The following is a 19,186-nucleotide window of genomic DNA, read 5'->3' on the forward strand; positions in this document are numbered from 1 at the left end:
CAGAGGGATTTTCTATCCAGCAAGGGCAGGAGCTCATTCAACGCAGGAATCAGGCTGAGGAAGCTATCCCAACTATCCCTACAGAGCAGGCAGTAGATGTAGAACAACGCCCTCAACGGGCCCCCCCCACGCTGCAGTGACTGCCATATTCTAGGACATAGGCGAACGCAATGTCCGCAGCGCAAGAATAGCTAGTTTTAGTAATGCAAAGTTATTTTAGGGGTTGAAAATAGCCTTCCTTTTCGATATAATATGGTTGGGTGATCCGCTCGGTTGCGTGATCCGCTCGCTTACCGATTACGTTAGCTGATATTGTATTCATGACATAAGCTACCTTTTTTGTCCCCAATGAATCCAACAGAAAGAAAAGCCATTCACATTCAGAACAATTCCACAACTTTTTCATCGTCATTCTGTGCAGACCCTTGCTGTACATGAATAGCATCAGAAGAGCTAGGATCTGTGCCTTCAATTTGAGCTTGGCTGGGTTTTTCCTCTCCCTCCTCATCACGCAGCAGCACCTGGACTAGCCTGTCACAGGCTTCGCGCACATCCTCATCATCAACATGGAGATGACATTCCCGGATGATCGGATACACATTGATCGCCCTCATCTTGTCCCGACCTTCTCGTGTCGTTGTCAGCAGTAATAATGTCTCAAGATGCGTTACAATGATGCTGTTATCACTATCCCTCTGCTTATCGGGGGATAGCAACTGCAGGTCCGGCAACATTGCCACCGACTCTTCCTCGCTGAACTCCTCCGGCCCTGTGATCGGCAGTAACACGTAAGGAAGTAGATTGGCTTCGTCTTCCGAGAGCAGAGTCGAGTGAAACGGAATTTCGAAAGCGACATTTTTAATCGTTGACGCAACCCCCTTTCTCCGAACTGCGCTTTCATGCTCAGTGAAGACAGTCAATTTAGTGACAGGGACAACACCATCATAATCCTGTCGGGTGGTAAAATATGCGCGCCCTGCTTCAGATTTGGAGAGATCCGCGAATAAGTATGAGAGATAATCAAAATTGGCCTTCTTGTTTAAAGCACCCTCAGCACCTTTCACAAAACAATCCATCAATTGATCGATCGCCATAGTAGATGTGGAAACGGATTCGGCTGTCCTCCGTTTTAACGCAATGAGCCGGCTCAATTTATCTGACTTGGCGAGATTGGCGAAGAGCATAGCAATGTCATCCGCAATTGGTTCCTTGACGTCCTTCAGGATGTCCGTGTTGTCAGCATAGGCACCGATCTCCTCATCGTTGCAGGGAGAAGAGGTCAGTATACTCACCGTTATTTTCACCATGAGAGTCTCTAAGAACGCGTCATCTTCTGCAAGATTTGCCAATACTTCCTGATCAGAAGAGATATTGATGAGAATTGTGAGCGCATTCTTCGCGATTGGCTAGTTGGTTTCAGCAAGACCATGTCCGAATTTGATATGTTAGAACCCTATTACTAACAGTATAATCTCGAACCAGAAGCTTGAGGTCGCGCACTGGCAGAAGCTGATGACGTTTGAAGAGGCCTGGTTGAGCGGTCGAGAAGCCAACGAGGTTTTCGCATGCTAGTTCGGACACAGGCGTTAGACCATTCGAGTGATGTTTGAGTGTTCAGGCTGCCTGATGAAGAGGGACGTTTCTACCAATTTGTCTTATCTGAGAATTTCCATGGTGAAGGAATTCCACAAGCTGTATCCACGGAGAGATATGGACTGATTAGCTTCCCTGATCCTTCCCTTAAAGAGATCTCCCAATTTCACTTGCTTTCCCTACTAGAGGTATTTCTCCTCCATTTCATCTTTCTTTGTTCTCATGTCTCCAGCTAATAGTCAGGGACCTCGCCACTCACCTCTTCTAACACTGTTGGCATACTGAGGGGGAATTCCAGGGAGCGAAAAGGGAGGAACAGACAATAGAGTATAAATTGAAGACAGGGGTTTTAATTTTCCCCTTTTCCTCTCTTTTTTTCTCTTTTGTTGGCTGCTATTATTGCAGGTAAGTGAGTGATACATACAGTCCCTCTTCTACAGGAAAATTTTTGGTGCGGGGACTTTTCTCCAACGTCACTGGTGTGGGGTTATGATGAGAAGAACTTAACGTACCTACTTACCCCTCCTCTGGTTATTAGGTAGACTAGAGGGGTATGTAGTAGTCTGATACATGGAGTACTACCTCATGTATCTTAGACCTAAAAAGATTGAGCTCCATGGATAGGTAGGTAGAAAAATCACACCTACGTTTTGATTCTATTGTTATCGATTCCATCTAGTAGCATCGGCGTCACCCAATTGCTGTCAGTACCTCCGCTGTTTCCCTGTATTACTCAATATAGGTTAAATTCGAATACCTACCATCAACCCTCGACAGCTTTGCGATCATGGTTCTTTCCAGGATTCATCTAGTCTCGAATACACCGTCTAATAAATCTTGTCTTTTTACCTCATAACAGCAGGTACAGGAGAACAACTCTAGGTAGCGTAGTGAATGCAAGCCAGTGATTTCTAAGATAATCAAACTGATGAAACAGTATGGAGTACTCCGTGTTCCCTAGCAAGCAGTGAGCGCTTGGGGGATAGTCTAGGTAAGGAAGTGGGCCGGAATAATGTCTATATATATGTGAATGGCTCATTAGGCTAAAAGTCGACCGTTCTGACACACGAACTTTAACGGCGGGCCTCAGAATCATTCAAGAACATCCAGCTGGACTTCCTCCAAGGGAAGAGAGTCAAAAGAGTCATCTCCTCGAAGATAGATTACCAAGGAGGGAAGAATAGAAACATGGGCGCAGAAACAATCGACCTCAAGGATATCCATGATTTTCTGATAGAACTAGCTTCCAAGGCTGGAGAGATCATTACCAATGCCTTGCCGAACACGGGAAGTACAGGGTCAAAGAAAAACAGTGAGTTTTAAGTCTGTCCCCAGCTGGGTCTAAGGTATTGACCTCTTCCATAGGCGCAGATCTCGTCACTGAATATGATCGTGCGGTTGAGAAAATGATATCTGCAGCGTTAGCAGGGAGATATCCGCAGTATCAGTTAAGTACCATTCGACCCTTTTTATAAAGGTCGCCAACAGGCCAAAGCGATCGTTATGGATCTAGATCCTAATTTCAGGCTCCTCTCCTACTCATTAAGCGATGAGAAGAGCTAATAGTTCCTCCTCACCACTATAGATTTCATGGCGAGGAGACGTATGACCCCGCAACTCCATTAACTGATGCCCCCACCTTCGTCGTCGATCCCATCGACGGTACAGTCAATTTTGTGCACGGATTTCCATATGCATGCATCTCTCTCGGCTTTACGATTGACAGGAAACCGGTCGTTGGTGTTGTTTACAATCCGTTCAGCAATACCCTCTATTCTGCCATTCGTGGACAAGGGGCATATTTAAATCGCGACACTAAACTTCCCCTCGACGCCAGGAGTCTAGAGCCACTGGATGGCCTAGAGAATGCTCTCATCGCCGTTGAGTGGGGTTCGGAAAGAGCAGGCAAGAATTGGGCGACAAAGATACGGACATTTGAGAAGCTCGGTAAAACCAAGGATGACGGTGGTGCAATGGTACGCTCGATGCGTAGCATGGGCTCAGCTGCATTAAACCTTTGCGCCGTCGCATCCGGGAATCTCGATTTGTATTGGGAAGGTGGTTGCTGGGCGTGGGATGTTTGCGCTGGCTGGGTCATTCTGTCAGAAGCTGGCGGTATAATCGTTGATGGGAACCCAGGCAACTGGGAAGCAAGCGTTGATGGGCGAAAGTATCTCGCAGTCCGAGGATCGCCAGATCAAGCAGGACAGAAGGAGCTCATTGAAGAGTTCTGGGGACATATACAAGGCCGTCTCGAGTATTGATTTGAGTAGTGAGTCGAGCGCATCCAAGCACTCCCTCGAAACTGCCAGCTTCCAGCCACCAAAAACATTGCTCTCAGCATCAAACGAAGTAGAGGGTTGACAATACTGAGTAGTCGGGTCAGGAAAAAGCAGTCCGAACGGCATCATGTTACAGTGTACATTACACAATTTGGCAATAAATAACAATTGAGCGTACCTATTTCTCCGGCATGCCTATGCTCCGTAGTCCAGATGACCACATCCGATCTCGTAATCACTGGCATTTTCGTCTACATGATCAAAGAATAGTCTGACTCTCGCACCCTAGCCATTGACGGCTTGGGTACCCCACCAACGGTGTTGTTCACCACATCGTGAGTCTTGGCCTTGGTCAAAGGGCTCACCGCGTACTGGCCATGCCCTCACCAGAGAGTAGCTTGGTTATGCATCGCTGAGAAATTGACCGGCGCCGTATGGCCTGCAGGAAAGGTCGTTTCTTCATCCAAAAAACCAGCCTGGGCCTGTGTTCCACCACCCGTATCGCAAGTTGTCTCCACAGGTATATGTGCCTCCTGGACGCTTTCTCCCGAACCTTTCTGACTCTCGCCCAGGGAATCCTGTCCAAAGTGACTATCAACGAGATGCTTTACTACAGGCCAGCCGTACGCATTTGTGAACATTCGCCTCACGATAATGTTATTGTGAGCATCTGGTTCAAGGCGAACAAGGACCTTGCGCCATGACATTTCACGGTGATAAGCCCTGGCGATTTTCTCCTCGACCTTTAGACCACTGGGCATCACATTTCCGTCATTTATAGACCGACTTTCAATGCAGCCTGCTGAGTCACGCGGACCGTCAGAAGCCTTACTCTCAAAAGAGCTCAAAGGCAACGTCTTGCGCTTGGCAGACAAAGGAGGAGGTATGTCCTCAGGGTAGTATATACGGTCATGAAAGATTGTCTTTGGCCTGGAAGCAGGATCAACAATAAACTGAATCGGTGGAAGAGGTGGCATGAGAAGATCTCCGGCTGATTCAAAAAAGGTGGTTCTTGGGGGAGCGTTAAGCCCGGATTCCTCGTAAGAAGAGTGTCGCGAAAGAGATTCTTCAAGGGGGAACGGTGCAGAGGTCGCCACCTGAGCGAAGCCAGACGTGGTACTCAGAGTCTGACTACGCTTGTAGACTTTTGTATGCTTATGCCTAGAATGCACAGTGGTTGCTCTTTTTGGCCGAAAAATCGAGAAAAACGCGCTCAGCGGGTTGAGTGAAGGCTGAATGGAAGACATTTTAGCCCCCTGATTCTGTCTTGAGCCGCTTGGCTCTGCTTGGGGCGGATGGCTTGCAGGTTCGCCAGTGGATAAGACCGGAGAATCAACAATGGAAGCATTTTGGACTGTTTCAGCTTGTCTTTGTCTTTGGGTCTCTTCTGACAAAGAAATGCTCTTGCCGCTATCGCGATGGTCAATTCTGGCGGGCGATACACTGCTATCGGTAGGAGAATGAGCCGATTGAGGCGATACCGAATTAGCACCGGTCAACTCTGCCCATCCCCATTCAGCCATTGTGCTAACAAGACCGTTCTGCCTTCTTGCCTTCTCAACGCGCTCCAATCCTCTCCAATCAAGAAATAACAGGCATGAAGTTCGCAAAGGCACAATTCCATCATTCACCACGTTTGAATAGATCGTGCGCCGGTCAAACTTAGAGAGCGCCTCATGAGCTGGACCACAGGGAAGTACTCTTAGCAAAGGCTTAGGTCCATGGTCTACATGTTCCCGTGGCTTTGTAGATGTACCCCTGCCGCCAATTATCGCCTCCCACCCACTTCGCACTCTGGGGGCAGTCCAGCTTAGCCCTAAATCCTGCCCTGTCCGGCCGACAAGGCCGAGATCGAGAGCAAAGCGGACATACATAGGGTTCTCATTGCTGAGCCCAAGGAAAGGTGTCGCCAGAGCGATGAAGTTGACAGGGCGAATCAGGTTAAAGAAATCAGGCGAGTGTTTCTGAATATATGCAATGGCATACGTTTGAATCAGACCTCCAAGAGAATGCCCGATAAAGCTAATACTTGTAATCTGATAGGAACGATGCTCGTGGTCTACCTCATCTGCACGAGTCCGAGGCTCAGAAGGGTCATGCAAAACATTTTCCTTTGCACTCTTCCACGCACCGAGTGATTCAGTGAACGTTTTAGTTCTTGGTTGCTTTAGTGGTCTGTACGGTTGATCTGGGTATGTCATGAACAAGACGTATTTCGCGAGTCGCTTGCCGAGATACTGTATTCCGCGTTCAGTACGTACTGCATTCCCAGAAAAACCTCGAACTATGACTTGTTCGTCATCGATATCGTCTTGATCGGCAGGCTCATCGTCGCGATTGGACCTTTAGCCACAATTGAGTCAGAAGGGTCAAACGGATAGCAGATCGACAAATAGTTGTCTCAATGCAAGTAATTTCGAAGCTTACCCATCTAGAAAAGAGAAGCCATCTGGAGCCTGCGAATTCACATGTTGTCTCAACTTGCAAGATGCCACTTTCTGTGTTTTCTTAGTTGCAGCGTCAATGCTTTCTTTCAAGTAAAGCATGTCTGCTCCAAGATTGCTGTGTAGACCATGGGTAAGGACGACAAGGTGAACTTTTTTTCGACGCGCACAGTTTTGTCGAGTGCTGTCTGTGTTGGCCCTTTCCGCTGATTCCCCGTTCGTTGGTGGTTCATTCGACAGACATGCAGTGCCGTCAACGGAATCATATTCAGACGGGAAAGGAGGCTTATTCCAGAGGCTGGCGGTGTCATCTATACGCAGACAAATGGCTCTCGAAAAAACGCCCTTCGTAGCAAGCACTTGCCTGCCTTTCATTGTGGGCGTTACATGATCCTGCAGGTGAGCTGCCTGGTGAAGCCTGCCGATCGATACCGCACCACTATAGGGGAGTTCTACTGATTCCTCATCACGGCCGATGAGTAGCTCATAATTGACAATAGCTGTGGTCGAGAAAATAACCTGCGATATTATCTCGATAACCCATGTCACTTTCTGAGGGCTGTCGGGTGTTGCGGGCTTATCCGGAATTCGACGCAGGCGTTTCGGTATAGGGATCATTGCTTTCCAGCTCCCTCCTGCCTTAAGGTAAGGCTCGAACTGCGGGATTCCCTCGTTTTCCTCCTCATCGGAATGGGCGTGAGGGTTGAATGTGGAAGGATAACAGGAGGTATAAAGAGTATATGGCCCATGCAGGTATGCAGCTCGCAATGGGATGGCAGATGTGTTTCTGACTTTGACATGTAGCGCATCTGGAAGAGGATGGACATTGTCAGCTATTGGTGTGTAAGTCACTGTGTATCTGATTGAGAACAGCAGATTAGTATCATGAGTAGACTATGTAGAAACTACACCTGGTGGGACTGAGGAGACGTATAATGTGATCCAAGAAGACGAACCTGATTGCTTCTCCTACACGGACACTGCCAGCTTGATGCACCAACAACATATCAGTAGCTCGTTTGGTTTGTAGAGTGTCTGCGTGCCACCCAGTAGTTGAATGGAACCTTAGGGACTTGGATTGTAAGGAAGATGCTATTTCCTGATCTGGCCTTTGGGAGGTAAGATACAATCGGGGCGTGATAAGCATCTGGATTTAGACAAAATCATCTCTGTTGTAGTTTTGAACAAAAGCTTCTTGTGATCTTCAAGAATATTGCAAATATGATGGTTGGGGATTGATGAATGGTAGTATTATTTAAATATGTACCTGAGAACCAGGGGCAGACCAGAGTGATCGAGCCTCTTCGCCACGGAGCTGATTTACATGAAATAAGATCAACCACACTGCAACAGTACGAACGGAGTAAATAAGTCCTATCTCTGATATAGTTATTATGAGCTATAGTACTTTACAGGCACCAAAGAACCACTATTTATTTTGTAATGACTAGCTCTATATATTGTTCTGTCCTCTCTATTTAAATGCCACTGAGTTTGCACACCATGAAGTTCTCTTATGGTTGCCAATTTTCGAGGACTTTAAAGAAAGTCAGATACCCAGAGGTACCTGATGTGGGCTATATCAGGTCTTACAACCATAGATATGGAGTACTGTCTCCCTTCAGTCATGTAGTTAGTTTCCAGATATATATATAGAGAGACCTATCTATATGGTACTCCCTGTTAAGGTAGTCGGCCCTGGTCTTCTTAGTCCTTCCCTATCTGTACCCAGTTGTGAATGGTAATCTGATAAGAGGAGATTATGTAATCACAAAGAACATCCATCCATCGCATCACCTCCTGTTGCCTCTGAATTATCAGGTGAAACGTGAAAGGTACCTACCTAATTATTAGCTTATCAGCCTCACACTTATTACCCACACGCAAAAGGAACTCTAGTTGTTCCTACTTATTCATTAATAGTACTACTAACCCCTCTCTTGACCTAGAGATCATCTCAGCAGATTGCAGTGGAATTATAGGTCACCATGACTTTGCCTGCTAGTGATGCAAACTCACAAACTCCCACAAGTTCTCATAGAGCTCCACCGATGCGATTTCGACGTCCTAAAGTTGCAGACCCTTTAGTCAGGCCAAAGAAGAGGCTTACAGCAAGACCAGCAGCCACTTCTGCCCCCTCTGTTGGCACATCCACAAAACCAACGACAGCTCGTCCAGTAATTTCCAATATCACGCCCGCGATTCAAACCGAGAAAGCTGCCTCCGGTCCATCCCAAAATGATTTCTCAGTGAATGGTTTCAGCGGTCCTTTACTGTCCGAGACTTATGTGGATTATCCCATAGTGGTCACCAAGCGATCGTTGCGAGAAGGCTTGAAACATCACATCGCTCGCTTCGCATCTAAAAAGACTATCGATCCTCGTGATGAGACTCAATTTACTCGACCCGTCAGGCTCCAACGTCGAGACCCTAGAGCAAAGACGCAAGAGATGAATCAGGACAAAGCCCAAACCCAGAAGTTAACACCTCAATCCAACCACCAGTTAGGCGATACCGAGAGGGAGGAGCTTGAAGCTAGAAAGGTCGCGAGAGAAAAAGAGCGTGCCGAAAATTTGGCGCAAATAGCCCCTTCCATCGGATCAGCACCCAAACGGGCTAACGTCCCGAAACAAAAGACGCAGCAAGTATCGAAGACAGACATGACGCCTGAAGAGGTTGCAAGAGCACGGATTAAATACGAAGAAGCTTTACCTTGGCATCTCGAGGACTTTGACAACAAGAATATCTGGGTTGGAAACTACGAAGCCGCCCTTTCTGAAACACACGCTGTTTTCATACCTGAGAAAGGCAGGATGAGGATGATACCAGTGGAGAAATGGTATAAATTCGGTGCCAAGAGCCAATTCAGAGCCCTGACCATTGAAGAAGCGGAAAGATTTATGGCAAAGAAAATCAAAGATCCCAGGTGGTTTATGGAAAAGCAGCAAGAACAAGCACAACGTAAGGAATTGGAACAATTCGCAAAACAACGGAAGGTTTACGCTGGTAAACAAGGCACCCCAGCAGGTGCTGACGGACTGGAAGCCGATGAAATGGATTTCGAAGAAGATCGGTTTGCAGATGATGAGGAGCACGATGATCTCTTCAACGAAGACGAGGAGACCAAGGCAGCGGAAAAGCGGATTAAACAGGATCAGCTGAAGGCCAACGTCTTCGATTTGAAGGATGAAAAAGAATACGAAGAAGAGGAGCTCAGGGAAAAGAGAGAACGGGAAGCTCGCCGTGTACTGGGCAAAAAGGTCCGCAAAGCGCTCAAGAAACGAGAGAAGAATTACGACTATAGCAGTGGCTCTGATGCCAACCCCTACTCTGATGAAGAGGTGTGTTTGTTCGGGTTCGGGTTGATTATGCAGTTATGCTAATGAGGTTACGCCCAATGCAGAGCTCTGATGATAGCGAAGCTGAACGATTACGGGAAGAGGAGCGAAAAGCTGAAGAGGACAAAAACAAGAAGGATTCAGCTCCGTCGACGAAGGGAAATGTTACCCCATCTGGTCGTCCAAAGCACACTGAACCTTTGAAGAAGGGCCTAGGTGCAGCGTCACGGAAACGGCTTGGCTCTCCGAATGTATCAGATGCAAGTGGCACGGATACCTCTCGCAAAAAGGCAAAGAGCAAGCATCCTTCTCATCAACCCACGCCTCAGCCAACTTCTCGTGCCCTGTCGCCAACTGCGCCTTCAGGACAAGTGAGTTTCTCCAACCGTAGCTGTAGGTTCATTGCACTCATTTTTTATCGGTACAGGTTGGTAAGAAACGTGTCCGGAACGTCCCAGGCGGCGCGGGATCGGCTAGCGATGCCGATGGGGGAGCCGGCTCTGGAGGGGAAATGAGCGAAAGCGGAAAAATCAAGAAGTCGAAGCTTAACCCACCTGCAGCAACATCACAAGGCGGAACGCCTCAAGGATCCAGGGCAGGCAGTCCAACTCCTTTAGGCAGTAAGGGTCTCACCGCAAGTCGTGCTAGCAGTCCCGAGTCACTGAGGGGTAAGATCTCACTTTATATTCATTGTTTTCACTGCCGCCTGTCTGTCGATAGAACTAACTTGTGCATGCAGGGCAAAATCGCATTTCTACGCCGGGACCTTCCGGGACTCTAAGCTTCCCAACTCCAGCAGAAATTCATGCCGCCATACCTCAAACTGGTATACTAAGCAGTGATCTTCTGAAAATTTTTCGGCCTCGCATAGGCGAGTCGAAGGAGAATCATCGCAAGTTCATTGCAATAGTCAAGGATGTCGGGGTGTATGGAAAAGAGGACCGGCTATTGCGACCAGGTGTACTGAAAGATGGTCAAAGATAAATGAAACTCTGACAACGCTTAGGCACTGTTCTCCAGGACCTTGTAATTCAGACGGTTCATCACTGAGCCACACCTGATGCACACTTCTGCGGTCTACATGAGTACTGGGCGCTCGCAAGGCCTTTGTTATTGTTTTTACCTACATGTGTGGACATAGAATGAGCAATATTTCTTTCACCTCTTGCGTAAGTTCTGGACAACACTAGTGTTAACTTGGCACTTAACTTGATATGTCGACATGGCGATATAACGACGTCTTGAGGGCGTTGCCATACTCGGCCAAACTATGGGGATGACTCTCAGGTGTTCAGTTTGCTCCTGTGAAGGCAGCTGACATTGTGACGATGAGGAGCACTGTGATATAATCGATTTTTTAAGGCTATGATATAAAGAACAAGGATATAATGTTATTGAAATCTAAATACAGAAATCTATTATGTTGGGCTATCATACGAGATGCGTAGACGAGGGCATCATGAAGTAGAACCTAACGCTAAAGGAAGCATAGCATGAAAAGGCCAGGACTCTTTAATAGCATCTTCTTTCAACTTCTCAGGCAGTGGTGGTGCCTGTGGTGCGTGAGGTGTTCTCAGCTCCTTCTTCATACTTGTCCCAATTTGCCAGGATATGAGCAATCCGAGGAGAGTTTGTGAGTCGGTACACATCCTCGAAATACTCCTTTGTGATCTCGAACGGGCGGGCAGTGACGTTCGGAATATATTTGCCAATCAACTTGCTCGGATCGATGGTAGTTTTGTTGATCTTCTTCAGCAGGAAGGACCGGAAAGGCTTGACACCCGAGCGAAGGAAGGTGCTGTGGAAAGGCACATCGATTCCTCTCAGCGGAATAGTGGCGAAGCCTCGCTCCAAGGTAATAGGCTTGGGCTTTGACTCAGTCTGTTTGACACATTCATGAATGATCTTGACGAGGTGAGCCTTCAAGTCATCCAAGGACATGCTCTGCATTAATGCTGGAATGTCGATGTTTTGAGCCTTGAGATAGTTGAGCAAATTTGTAAGGCAATCAAGAGCGCGGAGCTGTCGAAGTTAGAATGCTGAGATTTTGAGGAAGGAGAAAGGGCGAACTTACATCTCCAGCAGCAACATACTGCATATTTGCGACATTGTAGTTGACAATTTCCAATAGCCAACCTGTTTGCTCAGCAATGTTCTCAACGACGTATTGCAAGGCCTGTTCATTAAATGTCTTTGAGATGCGACTAGGGTTGACGGCGCACATGGAGTAGTTCGAACGTCCTTGTTCATCTCTTTCGACAGCCACCTGCATGGTCAAACCCCTATAGAACACGACGGAAACCAGACTCTCAATAGGCATGACATCCGCAAGAGCGGCGAGAGCGGAGTATTCACCCAGAGAATGACCAGCGAAGCTGCTATCTCTCTGGACGAGACCCTTGGAGCGCATATCCTCGAAACTTGCCTTTTCCATCAGTGTGAGTGCCGGCTGCGTGAACTGGGTTGCAGAGAGCAATCCAGACGGCGACCGATATGTGTATGACGTCGTGTTCTCATCAATTTCTTTGAAGATCTTCTCAGACTTGATCGAGCCGTCCGCGTTCACTGTCTCAAAAGTCATCGACATGTAGTTCTGGCGAATGGCTTTTCCACGGGGACCACCGAAGTAGACGGTGAGCTCCTTGGGATTGTTTTTGACGATATCAATGATAGACAAGCCGTAATTCTCGATAAAATGACGATCTGCCCGATCCCAAACCTCCCTGGCGACAGGACTGCTGCTGTACAGCTCCATACCCATTCCTTGCTCCTGAGAGCCCTGTCCAGTGAAGACATAGGAGGTCACTGGTTGCTCGACTTCAGCTTCGCCAAGCAGAACCTTGTCTTCTGTTTCCTTGTTGCTGGCCTCGACCTTGATGATTTTACGACCGGCCACCATACCGACATGCTGTAACTTCACGGTGATCATATCATTGGGGAGGACCATACCGACGAGGGACACATGGAAGCCTCGAACACGGCCGATATTGTTTTCAGCAGCCCAGGTCTCGACAAAACTGCGGACAGCGGCGCTGGTATACATGCCATGTGTGATGGTCCCGGGAAGATTGGCATAGCTAGAGAAAACACGAGAGACGTGGATTGGATTGTAATCGCCTGAAACTCGAGCATACGTTTCATTGGATGCGGGGGCGCGCAAAACGAGAGGCGTCTTTCCGCTCAACGGAATAGGATTCTCGAAATAAACCGGTTGTTCGATGGACGTACCATTGCGTTGAAGATAGTCAATGACCGGATTACCATGAGAAGTTCCGGTCTCGTAGTCCACTGTGGCAACCTGAATGACTTCCTTTGTGGGAAGTTCAAGCAGCACCTGGCCGACTGTCTGAACCTGGCTGAATACGGATTTGTTCTTGAAGCGGATCAAACTCTGGAGACGGAAAGTCAGGGTTTGACCTAACAATTCGACGTCGGGTTCGTCCAGACGGAACCACTCTTTCGACCGTAGAATTGCAACGTCCCTGCTTGAAGCAAGGTGAACTTGCATGGGAACCTCATCCTTGCGCTGGAAGGTATTCTCGAAATCCAGGTACGCGCCTCGATACAGGAATTGACTGGTGACATGCATGATTGGTTGACCGTCTCTGTGGATTGTACCGCATACTTCAACCATCTTCCCGGAATCTTGGTTAATCACAGCATTGATTTGGGCAGTTGTGTCCAAAACGTCTCCAACTTTCAAGGGCTGAGCACCAGGAACCATTTTGAATCCATTCGAAAGATGGACCAGTTTCAAAAGATCCCCGTCGATTGTCCGAGGGAAAATGGGCTTGGTGATGGCCTGCCAGCCAACAACAATGGCAAAGTCCATGGGGGCGAAGACATCCTTTCCGGGCCTATCAACGAAGGCCTCACCAGTATTGCCAACAGCGTGCACAAAGTCAGCGACAGCTTGGGCAGTGATAGTCTCTCGACCACCACTAAATGTTGCCGTGGTAGGGGTGTCGAAGGGGACATCCTTGCTACCAAACCAGACCCGATAATAGAACTCCTTAATGCGGTCGTTGCGCCCATCCATGACTTCCCTGATGGGTGCATAGCCGGCCTCGGGATGGTATGTGAACAAGAAGCCCAAAGGCACAACACCACCCTCCGCAGTTCTGCCTTCGTAGAGTGTGAGACTGATTTGACCTTGGTCGTTCAACTTCACCTCCACGGTCTTGACGAGTTTCCCGGATTGATAAGGCTCTCTCACACAGATGGTGGTCTTGGATGAGTCTTCTGGATACGAGATCTCCACGTACATTCCCGGAGTGGGTGCGACGATCCGCCTCATTGGGTTTGTCTGGAAACGGTGGCCTTGAACAAAGACGTCTGCCAAGAAGATAGCGTGCCTCCAAGAGTATGATTTGCCAGCGAGGAGACGTAACCACAGGTCAAGGTCAGGAAGATCGGCTGAAGGAGAGGATGATAGACGATAGCTGATTTTGTTCGTATCTTCAGAGATTGTGAGCCCGTCAATGTCTAGCTCACTGACGGCTTCATGAAGCCGGCCTCCGAAGTACTCGATGACAGGGATCTTGGACTCGTCACCGCCGTAGACGTCCTGGAGAAGACCCTTGATGTGACCCTGATGAATACCATCCAATATTTGTTGGACAGGCTCGTCTATGGCGTTGGAAAATTTGGCAGCCATTGGACCTTGCAAAATACAGGTCCTTCCGACATCTTGCCCAACCACGGCCTCCAAGTCCTCACTCTGCCAAAGAGAGTCCTTCTTGAACCAATACTCAAAGTTCTCGTCCAGTGCCGGAACAAATGGAACAGGCTTCTGTCCGCGCCGCTGACAAAGCAAAAGGAAATGATGAACATCTTGCGCGTTGATTAATTGAGTAGCCGCTTCAGGGTAAGCTGCCAAAATGTTATCAATCGCGGGATAAGGAGTGTTGAGCTCGGAATAGTTCTGTAACAGAGAAGCCTGCCCTTCCGCGGTTGTGAAGCGTTCTTCGACGCGACGGATGAAATCGCCAGTCAACTTCTTCAAAGAGGCATCAATCCAGCGCGATTCATGCTTGACATACATGAGGTCCACCATGCGATGAACCACCTCGGCGTACGTCATGTCTTCAAGATCGACCGCCTCCCCAGCGGCATTACGACCGAACCACACTTTTTGAAAATCGTCGTTGAGCTTCTTGATGATATGATCACGCTGCTTCTTGAGCTCTGGTACGCGCTTCGCCTTGTCAAGTTTGAAGATTTTCTGGTCCATCTCATGCCAAAACAGAACACCTCTTGTCGCCAACTTATGAATCGGCTCACCCATCTCGGAAAGAACGGTGACCACACCGCCAGCAGGACCCTTGTAAGTCTTCTCCCAATCTTTGTCATCAAGGCCAGGGGCGTCAGCAATTGCCTTCTTGGCATTCTTAGATGTGTGTGCTTCCTTGGCAATCATCAAGCGACTACCAAAGAGGCACCCGTCGAATGGCATCGGGGGATATCCGAAGCTCGAAGACCATGCTCCAGAGAGATAAGGGTAAGTGTCCTCAGCACCACCAAAGCCACTACCAGCGACAAGGACAATGTTCTCACACCGTCTGATGCGGCTATACATCTGTAGAATGGGTTGGTGAAAGTCTTCAAAGGAGTGGTGACCACCACCACGACCACCGGTCCACTGAAGGATGACAGGGAACTTCGGGTTGGCTTTGGCGATGTTGATGACCTGCTGAATAGCATCCACAGAGCCTGGCTTGAAGGCTATATGCTTGATACCCAGGGTTTCAATGTATTCATTGGCGACTTCAATGGAAGGAACACCAGCGCCGATTGTGAGACCTTCAATGGGCACACCATCGGCCCTCAATTTCCCGATGAGGGGAATTTGCCAAGCCATAGCTCGAGGGTTGACGTAAATCAAGTTGACAGTGATACCACGTCCAGGAGGAATGGACTTTTCGATCTTGGAGATGGCCTCTGTCATGCTCTTTCCGTTATAGTAACCACCACCGGCAAGTTCAATGTGGTATCCCGCATTCATTGTTGCGGCAACGAAGTCCCAAGGCACAGTAGTCGGTGTCATACCGGCTACCATGATGGGAGGGATGCCCAGAAGACGGCTCATCTTGGTATCGACGAATGTCTGGCCCGTCGCGTTCTTCACAAGACGGGGCCCGTACTCCTTAACCCAATCGAGGGCATATTTCACAGAGTGCTCGTCGCGGTCAAACAGCTCAGGTTTGTACCCGACCTCGGCGTTGGTGCCATCCATAGCCCCAGCGAGGATCACGCGGACTCCACTACCATCCTTATTGCGGTTCGTAAGAACACCAAGACCTGAGATACCGCCAGGGCCGAAATCGACGATATGAGTGGCCCCTTGGAAGACAGTTGCCTTCTCCCAGTTGACTGCATCGTGGGTGATCATGCGAACCAGAGATGGAACAATATTGGCGTCGCCACTTTGACGGAGATCATCGCCCGTCTTAGTGTCGTATACAGGGATCGCAAGGGACTTAGCTGAAATTTCAATGTCCTCCAAGTCCTCGAGGATACGATCGTACGCTGCGTACAGGTACTGGCTGTGGAATGGCGCAGTGATTGGCAGGAATCTGTTGACGAAGCGAACCTTGCGCTGCGTAAAGGGCACTCGGTTTTGATCCAGGCCAGTGGGCGCCTTGACTTTGCGTAGGCGCAGGTTGAGACCGTAGAGGGAGAGAGGCGGTCCAGTGACCACAAAATTACGAGCGCTGTTAACCAAGGAGATAGAAATATGACGATCGGCAGGAAGATGCTGGTTGGTGGTATCGATGTGTTCCTGGACAGCAGATCTCGGCAGATCTCGAATGGACAACATGGGAGTTGGAGCTCCTTCCCCGTTCTCAATCGAATCCTGCAGCACGGACGGAGCAATAGAAGTCCGAGGGTAAGCCTGCTGACTGCGAAGACCAATCCAGAAGAGCATCGTCAAGGCATTTTTGGCCGCTTTTTCAAAACTCTCCCATGTTGTTGCCGAGGCAATCGCTGCTGCGGTGACCACACCTTGAGAGTGACCTGTAGTGCCGCTGAACCGCTCTAGAATCTCACCAGGCTGCCGACCTAGAACCTTGCAGGTAACCACAAAATGGGCCAATTGGACCAATCCAATCAATGGCAAACTCACAGGAGCTGCCACCAGGTAGTCAGTGTCGGGCTGGGAGTCGCGATCCTGGAGCCACTGGATGATGTCCAATCCTTTGGGATAGAGCTTGCTGGCCTCCGGTTCGCGGGAATGTTGTTGCAACAGGTCAGCCGACGAAGAGATCAGATCCTCCACGAAAGATGGGTAAGTTGTGTAGATTTCCCTCAGCTCATCGAAGTACTCTTCAATGTTGCCCTGACCACCAAAGACTGAGTAAATACTGGCTTTTTCTTCGGACGCGGCTCGGAATAGCGCAGATTCATAAGGCTTGGTGGGCCGTCCAGCAGCAGCCCTTCCTGCATAATAGGCCTCAACAACCAAGACTTTCTTAGCAGTAATACCCGGGAGAGCGGCTGCAACTGCATGGACGTCATTTCCGCGCATGAAGGCTCTTTCGAACTCGTTAAGAGCTAGCTTCAGAACTTCCAGACAGGTTCCCTGTGAGTCGTCCTCGCCTTCCTCGACCTCGCGAGCAACGTGGCCGATATACCGTGCTACAAGCTCGGCCACCGAGGAGGGCTCGTCGTCCTGAGCAAGCTCATCTGTCGGTTGTGGGAGGGATGCCGTAAACGTATCTTTTAACTGTGAAGCATAGAAATGGAGGGATGTAGGCACAAGAAAGGAGAATTCAAGTGATCCATGAGCCAGAATAAGTGGCCGCAGTGACTGTGAGGAGCGTGGCGTGTTGATGCCCGTCTGAGGGCCCGTCGATGCTCCGTACATTTTATCGTACTCTTGTGTCTATCCCAATGAAACCGAAGATGGTCGTCAAATTCGCTAGGACACACTGGGATTCTGCAATTGATCAGACATTAGAAAGGAAACTCCCAATAAAAGCTGTGTGTGTATGTCTCTTTCTCCGCTCATTCCTAAAGTCCATCATTGAACCACAGCTGACCCTTTTTGTATTTTGTCCCCTCTTCTTCTTCAAGATTTCTCTCTTTCAAATTCCTTTGTAATTCCCAGACCAAAAAATCAAGAGGACGACTGAAGGTGTGGTCAATGCTTACCTGTTGCTCCAAAAACAACTGTCTGCGATGCTGGATGAAGCTAGCTTTGGTTTCACATTAACTGGATCGTCGTCCAGCAATTGGGAAAAAGTAGAAAAAATTGATAATCAGGTGAACAATAAATTCGTGATAAAAGAAGGAATTAAAAAAGATTTACAGCATGGAGAATAAGGAGCATCAATGTACTCCTGTAAGAGTCAAGAAGAGACCGAGAAGCGGGCTGGAGAAAAAAAGACTGAAGAGAGACCACTAGGTATGTGCTCTGGTCCGTATCTATCCAGTATTAAGAAATTGGAAACGGCCGCAAGAAAGATTGATGGAGAGGGCACTAGGGAAGACTACCTTACCCACCAAAGCGAAATAATGAATTACCTACTCCGTACTCTCTAGTAGATATCCTCTGGTAAGTACTCACTAGTGTTCCTACAACGCGATCCATCATCCAACAAGATGTCCTGAAACAATAATATCAAGCATGCGGGCTAAATCCCTGCACACATCAATACGTTGAACCGGCCGGAAGGAGGAGGAAAAAGCCGCGATTTTGGGGCTGGTTGAATAAGAAGTGGCCCAATGAGGCATGGCGGGTAATACAACCTCCCCAAAGGTCCAAATGGTTGGGTTGAACCCGATAAGGTTGTGACAATACATGACATGACATGACATGACATGGGGGGGACATCGGACAGGATGAGATGGACGGCAAGCCGACTATCTTATGGTAAGTACTATCTACCTACTTAGTAGGAGAAAGGTACAAGATGAGACTCACTACTCCGTAAGACTCTTTAATTTATCTATAGGCTACAGATCAGTGCGATATCAGTATTATTGTGAATGAGCCTTTACCTATGTAGTAATAATTATAAACCTCTCAGCCATTCTTGAAATAAATCATCTTCCAAGGTTGTATCATTTGTACCGTGGTTGGGAGTGGTTTGAAAAGTTCGAAGCTTACCAAGGACTTCATGAATTAGTAACTCTACCTACGGAGTACATGAAGCGGCAGAGTACAATGTTCATAGTTATACAGTGACTCAAAGGTGTAGGTACCTTAGAATTACCGATTGTAACTTAATAGATAGCCCATATATCAATCAAGGACTTATCCCTGCATTCTCCCACCAACCTGAGGCATTAGGTTGTAGTTCAACAGTACCTGCGGGGGCTACCTTTACTATCATTGACTATTTAGTACCAGGCCGTCAAAGGATAGAGTAAGGGACCTCGAATCAATCCTCCGTTACTCTGAACTCTGTACCTTAATGTAGAATGTAGGAAGCTGTCGATAACTGACTATCTACTTTGTCCTAGCAGCTTAGCTTAGCTATGGAGCAGTCTAGTACTCCGTACTACTAGTAGTACCTTAGTACTA

At 48.3% G+C, this 19,186-nt stretch overlaps 5 protein-coding genes across 5 annotated transcripts; 2 read left to right on the forward strand and 3 right to left on the reverse strand.

Annotated features, from left to right (window-relative positions):
* Positions 1 to 380: 380 nt before the first annotated feature.
* CDV56_100119 (protein HGH1) lies at positions 381 to 2,268 on the reverse strand (the record flags this gene model as incomplete). Its single annotated transcript, XM_026753738.1, has 3 exons — positions 381 to 1,406; positions 1,465 to 1,568; positions 2,241 to 2,268. 3 exons carry the CDS (start codon positions 2,266 to 2,268, stop codon positions 381 to 383), a joined length of 1,158 nt encoding a protein of 385 aa, XP_026617067.1.
* A 513-nt stretch (positions 2,269 to 2,781) lies between these two features.
* CDV56_100606 (inositol monophosphatase family protein) lies at positions 2,782 to 3,857 on the forward strand (the record flags this gene model as incomplete). The annotated part of the gene is made up of 3 exons (XM_026754225.1): positions 2,782 to 2,905; positions 2,959 to 3,045; positions 3,160 to 3,857. The coding sequence occupies 3 exons, from the start codon at positions 2,782 to 2,784 to the stop codon at positions 3,855 to 3,857; spliced, it is 909 nt and encodes a 302-aa protein (XP_026617068.1).
* Positions 3,858 to 4,258: 401 nt separating this feature from the next.
* CDV56_100849 (lipase ROG1 family protein) lies at positions 4,259 to 7,325 on the reverse strand (the record flags this gene model as incomplete). Its single annotated transcript, XM_026754468.1, has 4 exons — positions 4,259 to 6,112; positions 6,161 to 6,218; positions 6,303 to 7,178; positions 7,276 to 7,325. The coding sequence occupies 4 exons, from the start codon at positions 7,323 to 7,325 to the stop codon at positions 4,259 to 4,261; spliced, it is 2,838 nt and encodes a 945-aa protein (XP_026617069.1).
* A 1,045-nt stretch (positions 7,326 to 8,370) lies between these two features.
* CDV56_101474 (transcription factor IIF subunit TFG1) lies at positions 8,371 to 10,641 on the forward strand (the record flags this gene model as incomplete). Its single annotated transcript, XM_026755093.1, has 4 exons — positions 8,371 to 9,660; positions 9,723 to 10,028; positions 10,085 to 10,325; positions 10,397 to 10,641. The coding sequence occupies 4 exons, from the start codon at positions 8,371 to 8,373 to the stop codon at positions 10,639 to 10,641; spliced, it is 2,082 nt and encodes a 693-aa protein (XP_026617070.1).
* Positions 10,642 to 11,193: 552 nt separating this feature from the next.
* On the reverse strand, positions 11,194 to 17,524 carry CDV56_101868 (tetrafunctional fatty acid synthase subunit FAS1; the record flags this gene model as incomplete). Its single annotated transcript, XM_026755487.1, has 2 exons — positions 11,194 to 11,679; positions 11,732 to 17,524. 2 exons carry the CDS (start codon positions 17,522 to 17,524, stop codon positions 11,194 to 11,196), a joined length of 6,279 nt encoding a protein of 2,092 aa, XP_026617071.1.
* Positions 17,525 to 19,186: the final 1,662 nt, after the last annotated feature.

The sequence above is a fragment of the Aspergillus thermomutatus genome (genome assembly GCF_002237265.1).
Source record: "Aspergillus thermomutatus strain HMR AF 39 chromosome Unknown NODE_29, whole genome shotgun sequence".
Taxonomy (NCBI): Eukaryota; Fungi; Ascomycota; class Eurotiomycetes; order Eurotiales; family Aspergillaceae; genus Aspergillus; species Aspergillus thermomutatus.